At 32.5% G+C, this 21,073-nt stretch overlaps 1 protein-coding gene across 2 annotated transcripts in view; it reads right to left on the bottom strand.

Annotated features, from left to right (window-relative positions):
* LOC119636601 (rap guanine nucleotide exchange factor 4) overlaps positions 1–17,338 on the bottom strand; it is a 114,205-nt gene extending 96,867 nt beyond the window's left edge. For both annotated transcript variants that reach the window (XM_038032068.1, XM_038032072.1), the window contains exons 1-3: positions 17,084–17,338; positions 5,789–5,931; positions 5,436–5,527 (exon numbers count right to left, since the gene is read on the bottom strand). In XM_038032068.1, coding sequence (XP_037887996.1) covers positions 5,436–5,527; positions 5,789–5,931; positions 17,084–17,118 — 270 coding nt within the window. In that variant the 5' untranslated portion in view covers positions 17,119–17,338. The remainder of the gene's footprint in view (positions 1–5,435; positions 5,528–5,788; positions 5,932–17,083) is intronic.
* Positions 17,339–21,073: the final 3,735 nt, after the last annotated feature.

Below are 21,073 nucleotides of genomic sequence, written 5' to 3'. Positions count from 1 at the left end.
TTTTTTTTTTTTTTCTTTTTTTTTATGTGCTTCTGCATGTTTTCCCTCAATAGAATTTACACATTTTTCATTTTACTTCTTTTTTTTTTCTGTTTTTATTACTATTTTTTCACAACTTGTTGTTTATTTAAGTATTTCAATGTCATTATTTGTTAACAAAGCTGCACAGTTTTTCTAATATTTATTTACTAATATGTTAGTCAGACTTTACTATGTAGTCTGTAATGATACCTTCTTTTATTTGCATTTTTCAACCATGAAATTTAATATAAAATTAAAAACAAAAAAAGAGCTGCAAGTCAAGGGCAAATTAATTTGAAAGGAAGTACACGAAAGCTGATACGTAGACTTTGGACGTACCTCAAATACACGTCGTCTAAGTTCAAAATATTTAAAGTCTTTTATTTTAATTTTATAAAATTTATTTTGCATCCACTCATTTACTTATTATACGTTTGTAAATATGCTAATGGATATTGCATATCTTCTCATCAACCGAATCGATTATAAGCATTAATTTTGAGAGTCGATTTCACTTGCGCTATTTAATTATAATCAAAGGGGAAACCAAAAGCATATAAAACATCTATGTCCCATGTATTAGGATATGAATAATTGCAAAGCTAAGCGATTAATCATTTTATCATCATCATACCACAAACCCGAAAACCTAGCTAAGGAATCATTGTCTGAATAGATGTGTGTGTGTGTGTGTGTGTGAGTGAAAAAGTTTGAGAACGTTTAAACTTGCTTTGATATCTAGGCTAGAGAAAGAAGGTAGCTTCGTTCACGGTGTGTCCCTTCAAACAAGCACAGTTTATCCCGTGCAAGTTTCGGAAATTTTTCGAAGGGTGCAGGATGATAACCTCTTCCATATGCTGTTCTCCCCAAAAATCGAATAACGTCTAGAAAAAGAAAAGCCTGGGAATATGAAAGATGATAGATCGTTTCTAGCGGATTTCGATTTCAAATATGAGGCTTTTTTCATAAGCGTAACTCCCAATAACATACTGAGAGGTGGATTAACAACTACGATTCCGAATTTTAGGTGGATCAAGCATTCAATTGGTGCAGTCTCCTTTAAGTGTCAAAGTAATCAGAGTAAAACAATTAGTATAGTTCCCGCCTTCTGCCTAAGTAAAGGCCTTGCCGAAAAGCTTTTAGCAAAACCATGCCAATGACATTCTAAACATCTATTAACTAACCGCACCGACGTAAACAGACTCATAACTCACAGCAGGACCATATTCACCTCACAAACCAATTTTTAATTATTTTATTTAATGACTTATGTGCACCACCCCGAAAGAAGAAACAAAATATTCCGTTCAAAGAAAAAGGTGGATATTTCAATAGTTGGAAAGCACGAAGAGTGAATGGATTCGAGTAATCGGCGAAGAATGCAGACAATGTTAAACAGGTTTAAAGTGCCGAATCACATTAAAAAACCTTCGACGTCTGTTTCTGAAATGAGAATGTATATTCAACTTTCAGACTGTTTTGTAATAGCAATACAGCCCTCGACGATCGATAAAGAGATAAGTCAATTAGATTATCTTTGATAAAAGCTTACTCAGCACGGGAGGTAATAAGTGAAGAATACGAAAAGTAGCTTCAGCACGGGAGGTAATATGTGAAGAATACGAAAAGTCGCTTCAGCACGGGAGGTAATAAATGAAGAATACGAAAAACCGCTTCTTTAATTCAAATCCTTGTGTTTCGACATTGAGAAGCACCGTCTTTACTATTACGAATTAATTGAATTTACATTCAATTAATCTTCTAACTTAGTGCATACTTGAACGTCACGAACCGCCTCGCAACATCATCACACTTGCATTTCTCGGTAGCGAGAAATAAATTGCCTTCATATACAATTTCAATATCATTAAAAATTGCAACAAATAATACAACTCATCCAGCATGTATGAGAGCAAAGTGCTTGTAGCATATTCACGACGTGCATCAAGTAACAAATACGGCTACGGCTTTCGCAGAATGGCGTTGTTCTAAATTTGAATAAAATTGTTCAACATTTAGATGATGTGTAGACTGAAAATAAAATAATCAATAGACTAATTTCCTTAAATGTTTTAAAATTAAATAAAAACTCACTGTACAATAGTGCACAATAATGTTTTATTGAATTAATAAATATTCAAAGCAGTAGCAAAATTTTTCCTCTGCTTAGTTTAGTTAGTCAATTATATTGACTTAGCACATTAAATGGGTTGATCTCGATTTTTTCAAGTTTCAAAAAAATTCTTACAAGGATTATGTCTTCAAGTTTTGAAAAAATTGCTTACAAGGCTTATGTTCTATTTAGATTATTTGAAAAAGCTCCCAATGGCTAGACTCGATTTTATTCTATCTACTCTAGTTGCCATGATACCGATCACGCACACCCTTTATTCTTGCCAAATCGCTTTTATTGGACTAGGATTGTCACGGTTATAAAAGCTAAGAAAAAGCTAAAGTTTAGGTCAGAAAAAAATTAAACTGAGCTTCTAGATGTTCTGTTGAATATACGTTTACTGTCTTTTCAGAAATATCTCCACTGTTTGGCAAGTTATCAATCCGTTGTTTGTGTGAAAGTGTTCATGAGATCGTATTTTGCCCATATTTAAATATTGTCCTCTTAGTCGTTCGATGAGTGGACGCAGTAAACTGCAACGTATTTTAAGTTTATATCCTGCCACCCTTGTAATATTGACGCGAACGTCAGATGTCTTATAAACTAAGCTTATATGAAACCATCCTAATTCTATAAAAAATAAAATTTCCTAAAAGTTTCCATTCATCTTGAAAATGGAGACATCAGGTATATGATAGAAAAGGCAACCTGCTAACAGGTTGTTGGAAAAGCGGACAGAATGGTTAACGAACGACGGTTGTGCGGTCTGCAGATAACTCTAGGACGGGAGGGTAGAAACGCTCATCCTCTTAATTGGCGGACAAATCTCTTTTATCTCCGTAGATTTATGTACCTGTATATAAGCACAACACAGCCTACATTAGGCCGATGCTTACAGATATCGACTATGGACAGACTTCCGTTGCCAATGAGCATCTGAGCCTTTTGCTGTATGCGATGGAAGGTCTGCAAACAAACTTTGAAGGTTCCCGCCTACACGAACAAATTACACTTTATTTTTGGACGGATGTAGGTTGCGTACAGATGCTCTCTCCAACGATAACTTCTGCTATTTGCAAAATCTGGAAGAAATGCAAACTTGAGCCTAAGAATTTTGCTAGAATGTTTTAATCGGTGTTTGGAAAAATGGCTTAGGCCGTTTGCTAGCTTATAACTATGAAAAAATTCTTTGACGATTTTATACTTTGTTCAATGTATTGCGTTTTCAAGGGTTTCTCATTTGCTTTGCTTACTACTATTAGAAATGATTTTTTCTTTTCCATATAAAAACCGCTAACACCACTATTAGTGATGTTTTTGTTTCGCTTCATGTAGAGTTCATTACAAAAATGCAATTCTATATAAAATTGTATTACTTCTATATAGGATTATTTCATTTCTATATAACTTATGCAGAATTTGTGAATGACGCCAAGCTTTTGCAATCACGACAACGGTAAACAAAACACCTCTGTTATTGTAAAAAAAAAAACTAGAGCGTAGGAACTAAGGAAATTTATGGAAATAGAATGGGTCATGAAAAAATATTTAGAGAGGAAACTAGAAAAAATAGAAAAACATTTTTTGCTTAAAAAATATTTAGGCAAAAAAAGACTCGTAACATTTTCAGTGAACTTGATTTTTTTATTAAAAAACTAAGTCAGAACATATAGTCGGGCAAGGCCGACCACTAAACACCGTGCACAACATTATTTAACAACATTCCTATTTTTATTATAGAACACAAAAATTATGTCTTGTTTATATATGAAAACATACTTTTCATGTGCGTAGTTCTGGGGAAGCAGGTCCAAACAGCAACTTAATGAAATACAAGTTTAGTCCTTACATAGCGCGGGGTCCAACAATAGGCGTAGATGGTTCAAATGTTATACCCTTCATTTTTGTATGAAATTGCTATCATAAGTCAATTTACATCATCACATCTTCAAATTTAGACTTTTCTCTTCTTCTTTTCGTGAAAATCTTTATCGGGGTAGGATTCAAAATATAAGCCGAGATGATCCAAATTCGATACAGTTAATTTTTTTTTTTTTTTTTGAATTACTATTATGATATAATTTTCTTCATGAGAGTTCAAAAATTGCCATAGTCAGTCCAAAGTTTTCACAGTAATACAAGATGCCGAAATACTAGTACTCACCCACGTTTGCCGAATGGTCGAAAAAGTGTACCGATCCGAACTATTTTCAATAGCGTTCGTCTTTAGCCGATATAGGTTAGCCTAATATGTCTTACAAACTGCGGGCTGTGAATTGGAAACAAGAAAACATAACAGACCGTCGGAGAGAAGAGCTTAGATCAACTCAGAAAGTGATTCTTAACCTGAAATGGCTTGACAAAAGTTTTTCTGAATCGATCAGAAAAATAAAAGGTGAGTATACATCAAATCTTTCTGGGTGCATCATACGTTCGTAAAAACTTAATAGAAAAGAAAAAGATAAGAAGAAAGAGACCTATTGCAACAAAGTAATCCATTGACGTGGGCACATTAGGACGAAATAATGACTTTTATTAGCGCCAACTTAGTGGCTTATCTAAACACGTCTTATCTAAATAGTTTTTTTCGGGCACTGTATTGATGGAATGTAAGTATTTTCTATTACAATGTATTCCACAATTAAAAGCGTCCTAAATTTATCTTAAAATCAATTTCGTGTTTCTTGCAATTAAAGAAGAAGAATTACGTAAAGTTTGTTGTGTTAGTAGGGCAATGGAGTTTTCTGAGAAGTTTTTCCTTTTCAACTATTTTTTTATAACTTGTTGTATGTATTAATCGTAACATGCTATGCTTTAGATTCGCATCAGAAGATTTTATTGATTACCCAACAACGTACCTAAGGAAATCAAACGAATTAGTTATGCAATTTCCTGAAAAGTAGGCAACGAAAATGTTTACCTTTATGAAAAAAGTAGGCAAAGAAATGGTTTTTAGTTCAACTCTATAACTATGCCAAGCATCTTACTTAACCTCATACATAGGGACGATTTCATAGTGTAAATACGCAAGTGGATACCATACAAGTCTTATTTTACTAATGATGTTGATTATAAACTGATCTGATATCGATATATTTTGTTTATTTGTTTGTTATTCGTTATGTATTTTTTTCAAATTCTAAGCCATGCATTCTATTGTAATATTTTCATAAATATTTCGAATATTTTTACCATTTGAACGGTTAATTTTTTTTTTTTTGCAATTACTATTACATTGATATTTATTTTAAATGAATGCATAAAAGTAAATATTGTAGTTTCTTATGCATTTTCTACTTACTTTGCCATCGGTATCGGTAGCATGATAACGTACTTCAAGTGAGCCACCCAAGACAGCATACCAAAAACGACCTTGTTCCCCAGCACGAAACACTAAAAGCCACAAAGCATAAATAAAATGAAACCTTAAATGTATAATTTTATTAGTTTAAGGTGTTTTTCTTTTCTTTTTTTTTTTTTAATATTACTCCTCAGAGCACTAGAACGTAATCGAACATAAATTTACGTATTTTATGTTTCGAATGGTTACAAATGTTTGAAAAGCCTTTGCATTTATTACCCTTTTGAGAGAGAAAGCCGGAAAGCGCAAATTGTAAATTTGAGTGAATTTCTCTATAACATTTATTTACTTACATGTAACGCCCTTTTCAAGATCCTCATAAAAGCCGCACATGGCCAATTGTTGTAATGCCGAACTAGGCAGACGACATAATGGCTCTACACGACGTAAACGACACGATATTAATTCAACATCTCTTAGATTACGGTCACAAGGTCTGCCAAAGAAAAGAAGAGAGAAAGAAAAAAAACATATTTTTATAAAAGTAGAAATAAAAAAAATGTAAACGAAAAGAACATTTCTACAAGAATATCGGACAAATTGCAAAACGTATGCTTAGGTAATTTTTTATGCAGTCTCTTTCTCTCTAAGCAAAAATGACAAGAACAAAATAGTTTTATATCTTTCTTCAACTTTCAACTTACTCTTGAATACCGTTGACAGTTATAGCCCCAACTTGGCTAACATTGTTTGTTATCTGCATTTTGTGAAATTTATTAAAAAAAATTTTTTTATTTTTTTTTTTATTTGTTCTTTATTTACCCAAATAGAGCGTTAAAAGTGAGATAGAGAAGAGCCAAACTAAAACCTAAATTAAATTTCTTTAAAACTTGCTGGATATCATATGTAAGGCGCCATTCTGCCAGTACTAGTTTTTTATTATGATTTTATTTTCCCGTCTTTTTTTTCTGCAAATGATTTCCATAATATTTCGTGCGCAAATGTAAAACAGAACGAAAGAAAAATAAAAACATGGCCATTTTCCAGATTACTTGCTCATAAACATGACATTATTTTATATTCAACGAGTCTTCGAGTTTGTCTGGAGTAATACACAAATGCAAAATAAAATCCCGGAAAATATATTTTTCTTAAAACTAAGATTTTTATTTACCCAAAAGTGCTCTTTAAAAATCTTAATTTTCCCCGTCTAAAAGTTGACTTTAAAAATAAGATTTCTGTTCACCGAACAAAGCGTTCTTTAAAAATCTTAATTATCCCAGTCTAAAAGTTGACTTTAAAAATTTATATTTTAATAATCGCGATTTTTTGTAGGAAATATATCCATTTACGTTTAACTGCGTAAAAAAGTATAACGTAGCATTGTTCTCAGCATTCAACTGAATTGTTATCATAAACTAGTTGTTTAGCTTAAGTTTGCTTCATAGAGCAAGCGAACAAGAAGTAAACTGCAACTTTGCTTGAATTGCCAGCACTTTTATTTTCATGCATCTAAAGACCGTATAATGGAATAGTAAAAATTCTCACAGATTTATTATTATTTTCAGTATTTTCGTGCAGGTTTTTTTCGCTCATAAATTTTAACGGTTAAGAAAATATTTGTCTTTTAGACAAAACTTCTTGTTACATTTTTTTGGTTCTTTTTTATTTGCATATTAATTTCAGCACTATGTATGAGAAATTTATTGGAAGATTTACAATATTCAACAATAATTCTTCTAGCGATTTTTAAGAAAAGGAAGAAAATAATTTTCTTGCATTCGCTTTCAACAAAACAAGGATATGCATATAAGATGAAATATTGCCTTCCGAATATGTAAAATCCATGAAGACACTTCAACATTTCATTCTCAGGGGATACCGCGTTGTTTCTTCATTTCTGTTTAGGTAGAATGCTCAGTATCACATACTTAATGGTTATAAAATTGATTGCGCTTACCACAACTTAGGCAAGATAAGAAGAAATGAAAATCCTTAGCTTACGTAACAGATACTGAAGTAAGTATTTATACTAAATATTTGGCTGGCCCTTGTTAAAGTTAAAGGAAGAAAGGAAGGTTAGCCACACGACTAATTACCACCTTTCTGATGAACAAAGTTTTCGCCTTTGAAAAAAGATAAACTATTACTTGATTGCGATAAGCCTCTCAAGTGTGTTTGAATATTTAAGGAAATACCTTATGAACTGAGGAAGATGAAGGGTTCTTAAAGGTATCTCCTTACTGTTCTCGACAATCATAAAAATCTTTGCAAGGGCTTTTTAGACGGTATAAACTCGAATGCAACGCGAATGGGAAGCTCTGCCAGATCTAGCGTATCCACCCGACATGGAGCCTTCTGAATACCACTTGCTCAGATTGATGCAGCATGGCATTGTCTAGCACGCGGGTCCGCAAAGTTGGAGAAGAGCAAAAATGGCTTCGTGGGTGAATCACTGCCAAACCAATATAAGCGCTTTCGACACGATATCACCATTTTGCCAGAAATATGGTAAAATGTTATAGAAAATGATGGAAGCATTTTGGTTAATATATTGCAACAACTTTTCTCAATGAATGCGTTTTTCAAATGAAAAACTAGCTAAAATACGTGCACGCGCCTTATAGTATAACTTTGTATTATTGTGAACAAATGTAGACATTGTAACGCACATTGGCCAAAAGTTTATTTTGTTTACTTATAATATGGATAATTTTTAAAGAAAAGAAAAATGAGGAACTTAGGAACTGGGTCTCTAGAATTAAGCCACGGGGCTAACTTCTTTAGACAGTAAATGCTTATAGCGTATTAAATGAGCATAAAAATTGATATCATGCAAATTAGAAATTCTACGTTTGAATTTATAAATAAACAAGGGTCCACCTACACCACTTGCGGTGCGAGGTACATTAAGTTAGTACGGACGTACGTAACACGCAAAAGAGCTTAAAATAGACCCGCATCTTATTATTCCGATCGATTCAAAATCATAAGTTGAATTGGTCTGAGCGTGTCTGTCCGTCTGATGTATACCCCCCTATAGTTGTGTATAAGGTATAAGTCGCAATTTTTGAGATATTTTGATGAAATTTGGTACAGTGACGTATTTTGAGCCAATAACAAACCCTATTGAAAATGGTTCGGATTGGACCACTTTTTCACAGCTTTCCATATAGCGCTCTATTCCCAAAAGTCGTTATATGTCGAAAAATTGCAATTTTCAAAATTTCTTAGCAAAATTGGCTAAGTCCTTACAGAAATGGAAGCTTCATGTGGTAAAGATTTCGAATTTCCAAAATTTCATGTTGAAAATTAGCTCGTAATAGCAAATTGACAAAGAAATATACCTTACCGAATTTGGACTACGTAGGCCTATTTTTTGGATATAAGGATTCTCACCAAAGGTGTACCCTTATAAGCCAAAAAAGGCTAATTGTGAATTTGTTTTTATGAAAATATGTTTATGATATTAATTAAATAAAAAAATTAAGTGAATCTATTTAGAACCACATGGATCTATTCCTCGGCCACACTCCATATAAGATACCTCATGATATCTTAATAAATCATAGGAGCGTTTGAGCAAAAAAATTTACTGTAGTGAATTTGGATCCCAGAGGTATATTTCTTTTTTTGGACCCCAACGAGTATAGGCGCTATTACAAAGTGCAAATTCGGACATCGAGAGAAAACCTAACCTTTCAATGTGCAGACTTTCATCACAATTATCGCTTTGCGTGAAAATAATGTGTACTTTTTGGAGCCTTATTGTCAAAAGAGGCGAATAACTGTCCTAGGCGAAGTGGTATGCAATAGTCGGCGTTACCCGACTATAACGTTCTTGTTTGTTTTTTTTAGAACATTGTAAAGAATAGAAAACCCGAGTAAGCAAAGACCTCTACTATGAACCCAACGGTCGTGGGATCGAATATCAGGTGCGATAGAGTTTTCAATAAAGCCTATAGCTTAAGATGCTTAAGAGATGAGAGTCTCCGCCTGAGTAGCCGAAGGCGAGGAATCTCGACTAGCAAGTCAATGGTCGTGGGTTCGAATCTCAAGTGCTGTAGAGTTTTTAATAAAAGCCGATAGCCTTAGATGCTAGTGCTTTTAAGAGTTTAGTCTTAGAATTTATTTCTCTGGCGAAATTAATAATAATAATAATAATAATAATAATAAGATGCTAGTGTTTCAACACTTTAGTCTTAGAATTAATTTCTCTGCCTAAATTCATTGTAATAATAATAAATGCAGGTGTTTGATAAAATCAGAAAAGGGAAAAGAATTTATTAGTTACCAAATGATAAGACACGTATTTCCAAAAATAAAATCCTTGATATGCACAGGGGAGCTAATCCTAGCTTGCAGCTCCATTTTTGGTTTTTGCAAGAGATAGTAAATATGAAAATTTGCAATGTATTTGCGACCAACATGCCTTCTCTGAGCTTTATAAGTTTAAATAAAAATTCTTTAATTAAGTTATTATTTTTTATTTAATATTAATATCCAGAAATTGCTTAAAAGCGTTTTACGTAATTGCTCAGTAAAATCAAAAAAAAAAAAAAAACAAAATGTCACGAAAGATCAATAACAAAATGCCAGTTACCAGCTGATTTTCATTCAATTTTCATTAAAGGCTAATAACTCTCGAATGCACTGGCATATGCAAACGTTATTTACATAAACCATAAATTTTAGGATACTCTCTAATGGAAATTCAGCAAGTATAGAAAATAATTTTATTGTAATAGAAATTTCATTATTAACTGAACTGTACTGTAATGGAGAGTAAATGGTATTGAGAAGAGAATATTTAGAATTAAATCAAGCATGCATTGTCGATTCTGAAAGTAGTTTATTGAAATTATTTTGTCATGACATTTATAAAAATCGATCAATTGTAAGAAGTAAAAGCAAACATCCATTGCTCACTTTTAGGATGAATTATATTTATATATTTCAAACATATTGAAAGGCAAATAGAAATAATCCTTGTATCGATTAGAAGCACATACAACAAAATTTATATTTAAATCTATTTTTATCGGATTATTGGCGATTATTAATGCCTGTGATGATGTCTTTGCATGTATTTTTGAGTGCAACAAGCAGGTTGCAATTTTTAAAATATTTTGATGAATTTGGTGACGTGTCTTGACCTGTGGACGCGTGGTTAAAAAACTTCGTATCGGTCCACTTTTTCGACCACTCCCCATATAACGCCTTGTTTTGAAAGGTCGTTACATTGAAAAAGGTTGAAGTATTCAAAATTTCTCCGTAAAAGCCGTTGAGTAAAAGTATTTTGATGTTCTTAAATAACGGGGAACATTTGGTTCGGCTAAGGTGCAGTTGTTTGAACCCCCGTTTCATTTAATCATTCCAAAAGTATATTTATACGAAAAGAAGATATAATTTTCAATGTTTCATGGCGAAAATTAATTCATAATAGTAAGTTGACGAAGAAATCAACTTTACCGAATTTGAATCATGTAGGTCTACTATATTTTTGGTATCACCACATTTAAGGATTCTCAAGAAATGGAAGCCCTTATACGAGAAAAATGCCTATTGTAATGTTTTATGATAAAAATTTTTCCATAAAAACTAGTTCTTAATGATCGGAAAAATCGGAATATTTTTTAGAACCGAACATATAAAGGGGTTATTATGAAAAGCAAGCCTTTACATGGAGAGAAAGTCTTATTTATAGTTTTTTATGACCGAAACTGAAAAATGATAAAATTTTTAAAAAAATTAAATTTGCGAAATTTGGATCAGGTCATGCGATGTTGTGGCCAACCCTCAATATGCCTGCTTTTATGAAAAGTACGCCTTTCCACGAAACTAATGTGTAATTTTTATTGTATTATTACCAAACCGAATAAATAAATGAAGTGAAGTGTTATAGGATCACGACGGTCTATAATGTTCTTACTTGTTTTATATACCTTCTACGCAACACTTAGAATGTGCTTGAAATATATCCGCATTTTACTGTGCCATATCACTTTGTAAGTCAATGCAAGTTTGTCTGTCCGTCTGTCCGTCGAACTCTCTTGGTTTCTCGTTTTCAGTTTACAGATCGTAATTTTTTAGATATATTGATGAAATTTAATACGCCTTAATAGTACGTATCTTAGCCCAACGACGACCGCTGTTGAAATTAGTTTGGATGAGATCAACTTTCCCTCACTACCTTTGTTTTTCCATTACTATCTTGAAAAGTATTTAAATTTATTAAGCTAATGAAAATTTCTCTAACTGAAATAAAATTGTTGATTTTATATTTAAAATGAATCGCATGAAGACATTTTGAATCTTGAAAATAGAGTTTAATTATAGTTTTTATCATTAAACAAACAGTTGCATTCATTTCAGTGAAATAGTTAAGGAGCTTTGAAGAGAAAATATTTAAAGAAAGTCATTTACTTAACAAATTGCTAATTAAATAAACTACGTACTGCTAATTAAATAAAGAAGAAAATAAAGGTATATTTTTAGGCGATGCTACGCAAAGAGACCGAAGGGATTGCAAGCATTTAAGGATGCGTTCATTTCATAAAATATTAAGAAAACTTGACTGCTACTAGAAAGAAAGAATTCTAACACATCAGTTAGTGAACTTGATTGGGCTCTCTTCTCTCTCTTTTTGTCATTACTGCGTATTTGATTCGGTTATTTCTAGTGCGATATCATATCATCTTAAAAGAGTTATATTTAATTGGATTATAGTAAAAGAATGAATTATACAGGACGGGTGAAAACATGAAATCGTGACAATGGAGAACTCAGTAAACTTTTCTATATGAAAGCAGTGCAAGCAATGGAGCAATGGAAAGTTAAGTAATTATACCATTGTAAGATCAAGTGAGTCATGGAAAAGATTAAGAGCAAAAGCGTCTTTTGGTTAATGCGTACTTGTACGGTTTTGATACAACTTCGAACAGAATTAGCGAATATTATAGAACGATTTCAAAAAATCGAATACGTTTTTTTTTTCAATTGACTTTTGCTTTAATTTTTATTTTATCATTAGTAGTCCCTCAGTCAGCTCAAAGCAAACAAGAAATAGATCAGTTCTAATTTTTGATGAAAGTTATATAATTTCGCGCGCTGTGATGATCAGGAGGGTTTACAGGAAAAAAAAAATGAAGACAATAAGTAGTGTTTGGGATCATTCGACTCGAATATATAGACATCAGGTACAGTGGGTAACACCTCTATTCGTAGGCTGTTCCAAAGGCGGATTAAGGCGATACGCGGTATGTAGGTTATTCCGTCTAATTTTTCTAAAGGACTTCATTGATGGACAAATTACTTTAATCTCTGTAGAACACTTGACCTGGGTGTGCTGGTACGTGAAGACAATATAGTTTACATTAGACAGTTGCTCGAGAATATTGAAAGTTTTGGACACACTTTCGTCATTCTGAATGTTTCGCAGCGGTCGAAGGCCTCTGAGCAAAGTTCGGAAGCCCACACACCTGAATAATAATCTAATTTATGTATAGAAATTATGTAAAGAAATTTAAGGTAAAAATTTTCATCACAAAATTTCACGTCTCAAGACTTAGACAACTTACAACACCGTGCACATTACATTAATTTACATAATTTGAAGGTCTCTTATAGTACAATCTCGACACAACACGAATATGACTTCGGTATACATTTTTGTATCCTACACTATTTATTGGGCAAGGCATATTAAATTTCTAAGGGCTTAAGATACCATCCATCTTATTGCATATATATAGAAAGCGCTTCTGAATCGATCTAAACTTGTCTGTCCATCCGTCAATGTATTTTTGTGTTGAACCTACAGCTCGCAATTTTTGAGAAATCTCGGTGAAATTTGATACACTGACGTGTTATAGTCTAAGGACCGCTGCTATTTAAAATGGTTCGGGTCGGACCACTTATTTAACAGTTTCCCATATAGAGCTTTATTTCGAAAAGTCGTGTTAAGAATAACTGTAGGGTATCGTAGGCTAATTAATGGCGAACCGTGGTCCGCCATAGTACTTTCTCTTGATTTCAGTTATATTAAATTTACGTTTGAATTTTCTTATTCTTTACGATATTTTCGTATAACATATCTTCGATGCATAATGTCACGAATTAATCGTGTTGGGAGGTGGGCGCTTTTGTTTCATTATTTCTGTTTTATATAAAATGAATAATTCATTCATGCATAAATGTTCAAATAAAACAAAGGAAAATTTTCACGTATACTTTAGCTATTTTAATAAATAGTAAAACAAAAGATAGTTTTAGGAAATTTTCATCAAAAATCATTTATTTAATCAGTTGATTAATATAAATAATTAAACGATAAAATAAGTCAACTGATTAAATAAGTGGTTAAGAAACTTTTATCTTTGATGATGATTTATAATGATTTATTTAACAAAATCTTTTCAACAAAAAAAAAAAAAAATTGTATAATCAATTCTTTTGTATGATATTAAATATGCTTCATATGTGCAATTTACTAATTAATGTTTGCTTACAATATATCATTACTTGCAATTTTTACAATAATTCATTTCATAATTAATGTTTTCAGTAATTAAATGTTAAGTCAAAGAATAATTCACAATAGCACACAAATACCGAGAAAGCTTTTCTATGAATAGAAAGAAAATTATTGCTCTGTAAGGTAAGGATAATGAAGATATTTATGAAATTGATCTTAAGTAGTGTACATAGTTGTTAGTCAATGGAAATATATATTGAACTACTGCCAGTTGCATTTGCTTAACAAAGTAATATAAGAAAAACTTACTGCATTGCAAACTATTTGAAGTACGTTCATACAGTTATAGCAATAAAGGGAATAGACTTAATTACGATGAATGCCATCATTCATTATTGTGCTTATTGGTAAATGGAATGTACACACATACACATCACTCAAAGCATAAAAATTTAGTTAAAATTATTTAATTTATAAAAAAATTAAAAAAAAATATTAATTTAGTTTTTTAATAAAAAACCTTAAAGTCGAACGCTATGCTGTTTAATATTCGAGAGAAATATCTCAATTTGATTAATATTTTTTCATTTAAGAAATGCAGCCATCGTTTAAATATTTGCTTATCTTAAATTTAAAGTCAAAATTCTACCATAAATTTTATATTATGCCTGAAGGTTTGAAGGTTTGCTATAATAATAATATAGAGTAAAATATTTATATAAAATCTAAAAATTTTCAGTTTATTTTTCAATTTTTTTTTATATAACTTTAAGCAATTTTAGAGAGATTGTAATTTAAGATTAAGAGAGAGACACAGTACGAAGCAGTCATTCGCTTTTCGACAACATGCTTTGTCATGCATGCGTTCTGAAGGGGTAAGAACTAAGGCAAAAGACATATTTTATTTACAAGCATGTAGGAAACTTATGCTCACCTGAAGAAGGAAACTTGAAAATCTATCATTTAATGTAATGTAATGTAAAAGTTGCAGATTTTCTTTTAATATGCGTCAGTGTAATAAATTTTTAAGATACCCTGTGAGGACCAAAACGAGGAACATAGATTTCAGAGTTTAGCATTAGTTTCTTGTCATGTTAAGCGAGATTATCACCTGACAAACCGAACGTCTCTGTAAAGTAGGACCAGAGATACTATATTCAACCTCGAATTAGAATTAATCGGGCACACCGATTAGAACAGGAATCGAAGTACTAACAAAAGAAACAGAATTCTAGTTCCTTCTTCTATTTTGGACAACAGTCCATTAATACAAACGTCTATTCGACAATTAATTAATTGGTGAAGTGTGGGTGTACGCCATGAAAAAACTACAACATTTCGCGTTATGACGAATGTATGCGCCATGATCCGTCCATCTGCTCTTGTCGGATTTCCTCGTGAAAATGTAATCTAGAATGTTTGTCAAACTAATTCATCACAATCTAATTTCATACTATACGTACGAGTATACTCGTCATTGCGACGCAATTTAAATGCACATTTTTGAAAGAGATCGACACAATTAACTGATGAAAACCTTTTTCTATTTTTGGCAAACGGACTGCTAACAACGCCCCGTTGACACATAGGTCGGTCCGATAATTAATTCTGCTTCTTCTTCTACTTTTCGCAGTCGGACTTCTAACAACGCCCCGTTGACACGTAGGTCGGTCCGATAATTAATTCTGCTTCTTCTTCTACTTTTGGCAGTCGGAGTGTTGCCAACGCGCCGTTGAAGCAAAAGTTTCAATGACAATGAGGCAAATCGGCTGGAGAATAGGCTTACACTACAACGTAACCTGCGGCCATCTTTGTTTTCAAAAGAAAATAAATTTGATTTTTCCTTCTTTACCTGGAAATCACAACAGATACAATTCTAAATATTTCGTAGCATGCTCCATGTTTAATGTGTGATCCAGTAGTAACCATAGATAAATGGGAAAGTCACTCAGGCTTACTCAACAGTACGGGGTTGCGAAGTTTCATTTTATCGTGATTTTCAAAAGCTAGAGAGTATGAAAGATAGTAATGTTCTTACATGTCATACCTGCCATCGAGAGATGAGGGCAGATTGATCTTATTAAAACCCGTGCACAGAAATCATGTAAATTATAAACCATATATATGCCTAAAATATTCTCAATCGATCTAGGCTTATCTATGCGTCTGTCTATGTGCCTGTCTGTCCGGCTATTTTTTTATGGTACATATCCATCCCCACACAAAAGTTAAGATATCTGTTTCAAAATTAACAAAGAATTCTATACTTACCGCTAAACCTAAAACTTCTATGTTTTCGATCATTGCTCATTACTGCAACAGGTAGAGCAACGAAAATGTTATCTTACGCTCTGTCGCTAATCTTATAGTACTTGCAGAAAATTTGGAAAATGCTCATCGAAAAGTAATGGATATAAAAGATTCCTCCAGAGAAAAATACCATTTTCTCAATTTCTTTTCACGTGTTTCGCGTCAGTAGCATACGCAATAATAAAATACCTGACAATATATTTGCCAAGACGAAGACGTATTTGAACATGTTTGGAGATTGTTTCATGTAGTTGTCATAGAGCTTAGCTGGTATTTGTTAATTTAAACGGATACAGTGCATTGAAAATATTAAAAAAAAGGCTTCTGGTTACGATACTGTATAGCTTACTATGGGTGTGCGAGTGGAACAACTGCTTCTAGAAAGACCAAGGAGAGAGGCCAATAGTGGCAAGAGATTCAGTATAATGAGTTGGATAAAAGCGTAGAATAATTAACAGGGAAGTCACTGAGGAAATGAAATTTCATAGGAGAGGTACGAAACTTTTCACTTTTTAAGAGGGAAAGACTACTCAATATGTGACCCAAAGGCGAGTAGTTAAGGTGATAGTTGAGAAGGACTTGCAAGCGTAGAGAATTATTTGCTAAGCGTAGACTTCCGAAACAGCAGAAGAATGTCAACAATTATGTATGATGTACAACTCCATAGCGTAACTTGATTGTTTACAATATTTTGGAACTGGCCAAAGTCAAAAAAAAAAAAAAAACCAGAATAGACTCAAAGCAATGAATGACTAAAGGAAAGACGTTACATCGCCAGGCATGCATAATATCGAAGATGGACTGCGGACATGTTACAAAAAATCAATAAAATATTAATAATAAAAAATTTCAGTAAGTTTACCTCTTGTCCATAGCCGTTATCCATTCCATAGCCATTTTGATAAGTTTGCTATTTTTCGGTTAAACAACGAAGAAATTTTTTGTTTAAAATTTTTGAATATTTTTTTAGACTTGGAATATATTTCGAGCGTGGAGTACAAGTAGAATTTCTTTTATCCGCCAAATCTGGTTATGAACAGGTGCTGTTGTTGTTGTACTTGCAGTTATCATTTTTTATTTTCTTTAATCTTTTCCTTTAGATTCATTTTCTTTTTTCTTTTTTTTTTTTTTTTTTTTTTTTGGTTAAAGAAACTTTTTGAACTTTAGTTGCTTTTATTAAAAACTCTTGTTAAAGAAACTTTTTTAGGAAATTTTCTAATGTAAGTTTAAGCCATAGCTTAACCTCAATAACAATTCTTTTCTTTTAAGAAAATTTTTCGTTTTTGTATATCTTTCTCTTTGTATTCTATTTTCTTGCTAACAACAGCAATGTTGAACTTCCTGTTGTATTTCAATCTGTTGAAAATTCTAAAAAAAGAAAACAAATAAAAAAAGAAAAAAGAGAAAAAATTTGTAAATATTATTATTCACGTTTGTGGTATAAGTGTGCGGAGAGAATAACAACAAAACATAATATTTTATAGTCTGATTTAACCCCTTAAGCCAAGCAATATTTTTGCAAGTTTTAAAGCTATTTTAATAAATATTCTAATAAATAATTTAAATATTTGCTTTAGCTTTTTATTTTAATCAATTTTTATAATAACACTATATGTAGGAGACATGTGATACACACAAGGGTACATTGGGGAAGATGGGCTATACCGATCACCTCGGAAGAAGCAAAAGAAATGCTCACCGTCGTTTGGTTCTATATCGCGTGGAGTGCAAGGGTACATTGTGTTACCTTAAAGGGGAAGACCGACTATACACTTCGGAACCACTTTCTGAACCGTTCTAAGCTTGCATGTGTGTCGGTCCGCGCTTTGGATAAAGTTTGTTAAACCAACATGTGCTGCCTCTAGAACGAAAGCAATTGAAAATGTTTCGGATCGGCCCACAATTTTTTGACTTCACCTCATGTAACGGCTTATTTTGAAAAGTCTTTATATGAAGAACTGTATAAAGCAAAGTGGCGTAGGGGTTTTAATGGTGGGCCCTATCCCACAACAGTGTTTTTACATGTTTTACTTTCCTTTCTGGCAAAGTCGATTATATGCTAATGCAGCAGCATTTACGGTAAAGACTGAAAGACTGAAATTTATTAAATTAAAATTCGCATTTGTCCGTCTGCGGCAAACTTACATGCGCCAAAATATGATCATGATAATCGTTCTATTAGCAAAGAAATGTGAAAGATATTGTGAAAAATCTCGTCTACTGTCTACGCTTCAATTCGTCTTATTTGCTCTTCGTGGGCTTAGATAGGAACCGTGAGGTTCATTTTCTCCTAACTTGCTGTGAAGTTCAACAACGGTGAAGTGGACTCTTCATTGCGAACGAACTCGCCTGCACTAAGCTGTCTAGAATCCTTAGCCATCTCTTTCCATTACGCCATTGCTACGAGCTCCTTTACGAATTGTTTGTAAAAACTCTCATAAAAATTTTCACTTATTTTCCATTTCGAATGAAAGTGAATATGTGAGCCAAGTTGTGAGTTCGATAACATCATACATAGTCGACAACATCACACATAGCCGTTAAGTGTCAGTCTCAATGTTAGTTTTTTATTTTTATCCTTGGTTTGTCACTGTAAGCCTAGGTTTAAGTATTTTAAGTTCCTCTTCTTAAGTTCCAATCTTTTAATTATAATGTTTTATATAATTGGTTATGAATCGTAATGGGCTGTATTTGCCAATAGCTAAACGAATAAACTTCGCAATGTATGCGACCTTAAGACGTAAAAGCGCAAGCGTTGCATTGAAGAATTTTTGTATATTCCTGCGGAACCAACTGAAGAGTGCTCTTAGGGGAATTTTGATATTATCGATTTAAGCGGAGACTTTAGTAGCGCGAAGATCTTTGACGTTTACAGAAACTTTTAACTAGAAATTAAATTATTTGCTTTTCAATAACGTGCAGTTTGCTAATTGTTAGTTGGATTACTGCGTTGGATTTTGTTGCCCGTTGTAAATATATTATCATCGTTTGTCTTCTTCCCAATCATGCCGTTGTTTTCATCAGCTTTTTTCTTTAATTTGTTAAGCCAGTTAGCGCATAACTGAAAGAGATTTTGTAGTATAAAGTTTAACTATAAGATAAATATAAATAAATCCTGCGAAATAGATTTAATGTTAACCTAAAGTTAGACTTTTTTAACCTTTAGTTAAATTTTTATTAAAAATTAGAATTCGTGGAACACTTTTTTTCAAAGAATAACCAAATTTACCACAGTGCTGTTGAATATTGAGCTTTCGGAATCTCAAGTATGCTCTTTCCTACTCTTATCATCTCGTATTCGAAATTTCACTAAGATTAACCTATCCATCGTACAGGCACAATTAAAACATACTTGAAAAGTAAATCTGTACGCTTCAGCTTTGCATTTTCCTTCGGGAACCTATCATCGATCCAGAATGTTTGATATTTGAGTGGACCTTGCTTCTCCTGATATTCGGAAAGTGATTCAAATAAGCACTTAATGCTAAAATTAAAATGCATTTAAGAATGTAAAGGATAGAAACTATTCTATGATATATATTTTTTTCGAATCTTAACCTTCAAGAGATAAGAACACAGGAATTTATTGAACGTAAATATTGCTGAGAAGCGTTCAAATAACTGATATATGATAATAAAAATGCTTTAATATTAAATCCTAAAGCTTACGCTATATAAGAACTAAGCCATACACTCTAGATAAGAAAACTTTATAAAGAGTAAATAAGGAGAAGAGAAAAACTATAATAGAACGAGTAAAACAACGTGCAGATAATTATGTTATTATCTGCTCCTAATGCCCAGAAACACGTAATAACAACAACAACATAAATCGTAGGTATGTTATTTTTCATAAGCTTAAGATTCTGTTTCAATTGTTTCCTTACTTTCAGCTTAGTTTTAACTGAGCCAACCATATATGTTATATGTATGCTGGAATGTTGTTGAATGCTGGAATGGGAATGACTAGTCCAACAGACGGGCTCAAGAATGATGATAATGCACTCTGAAGTGCAGTTACTAGTGAAAACAATCATTTTACTCTCGTTACAATGCAATACAATGCATGTTATGCTTACTTTTAAGGACTTTTAGAGCGAGGTTCAAATCATTTATCTGATGAAAGACTCGCGATATTTGCTGAAAGTACAGATGACAATCGGTAGATGTTCTTTTTTTTTAATGCTTCAGAGAATAACCTAACGCAACGAGAAACTTCGGCCGGCGCAGAATCTTTTATATGCACCATCTTTATCTTATAAAAAAACAAGAAAAGGAAAAAATGAAATTTTAATTCTATATAGTATTGGATGCGCTTTGCTGATACTGTGCTTTTTCGCACAAATACTGGCAGTTTTTATCATAATATCTCTGTAGCGGAAGTGTATATTAAGAGCCAAGCACTTAACTTTTTTGAGAAGCGCTCTTAGTTTATCTTGTACTATGTGCGCCTCTCTTGTCCGTTTTGGCCCCGTTGCAATAGCAAATATGCAACGGCGAGTATGTTACCTAAAAACAAATGGACGGACAGACACTCCTAAATTGATTTGTAACTTCATAGTGAACAATAATAAAACTGCTTATAGACTCTAAAAAACTTCCTTGTGGATGCACATGTCTTGATAAAATGAATAAAACCCAAAACTTGGATGGTATATATAAAAAATTATTCATGCTATTCACAAACAATGGTTTATGTTTTATAGATGTATTACGGATATATTTATTTAATTTATTTTTTATACTAAAGGGAATAAGAAAATGAATTTTTTCTGCTTTAAAAGAATAAAAAGAAAATTTATGACTGTGAAAGTAAAAGCGTAGCATATCGTAAGTTGAAAAAAGCTCTGAC

The sequence above is a fragment of the Glossina fuscipes genome, unplaced genomic scaffold, assembly GCF_014805625.2.
Source record: "Glossina fuscipes isolate IAEA_lab_2018 unplaced genomic scaffold, Yale_Gfus_2 28, whole genome shotgun sequence".
Taxonomy (NCBI): domain Eukaryota; kingdom Metazoa; phylum Arthropoda; class Insecta; order Diptera; family Glossinidae; genus Glossina; species Glossina fuscipes.
This window is presented reverse-complemented; position numbering and strand designations above follow the sequence as displayed.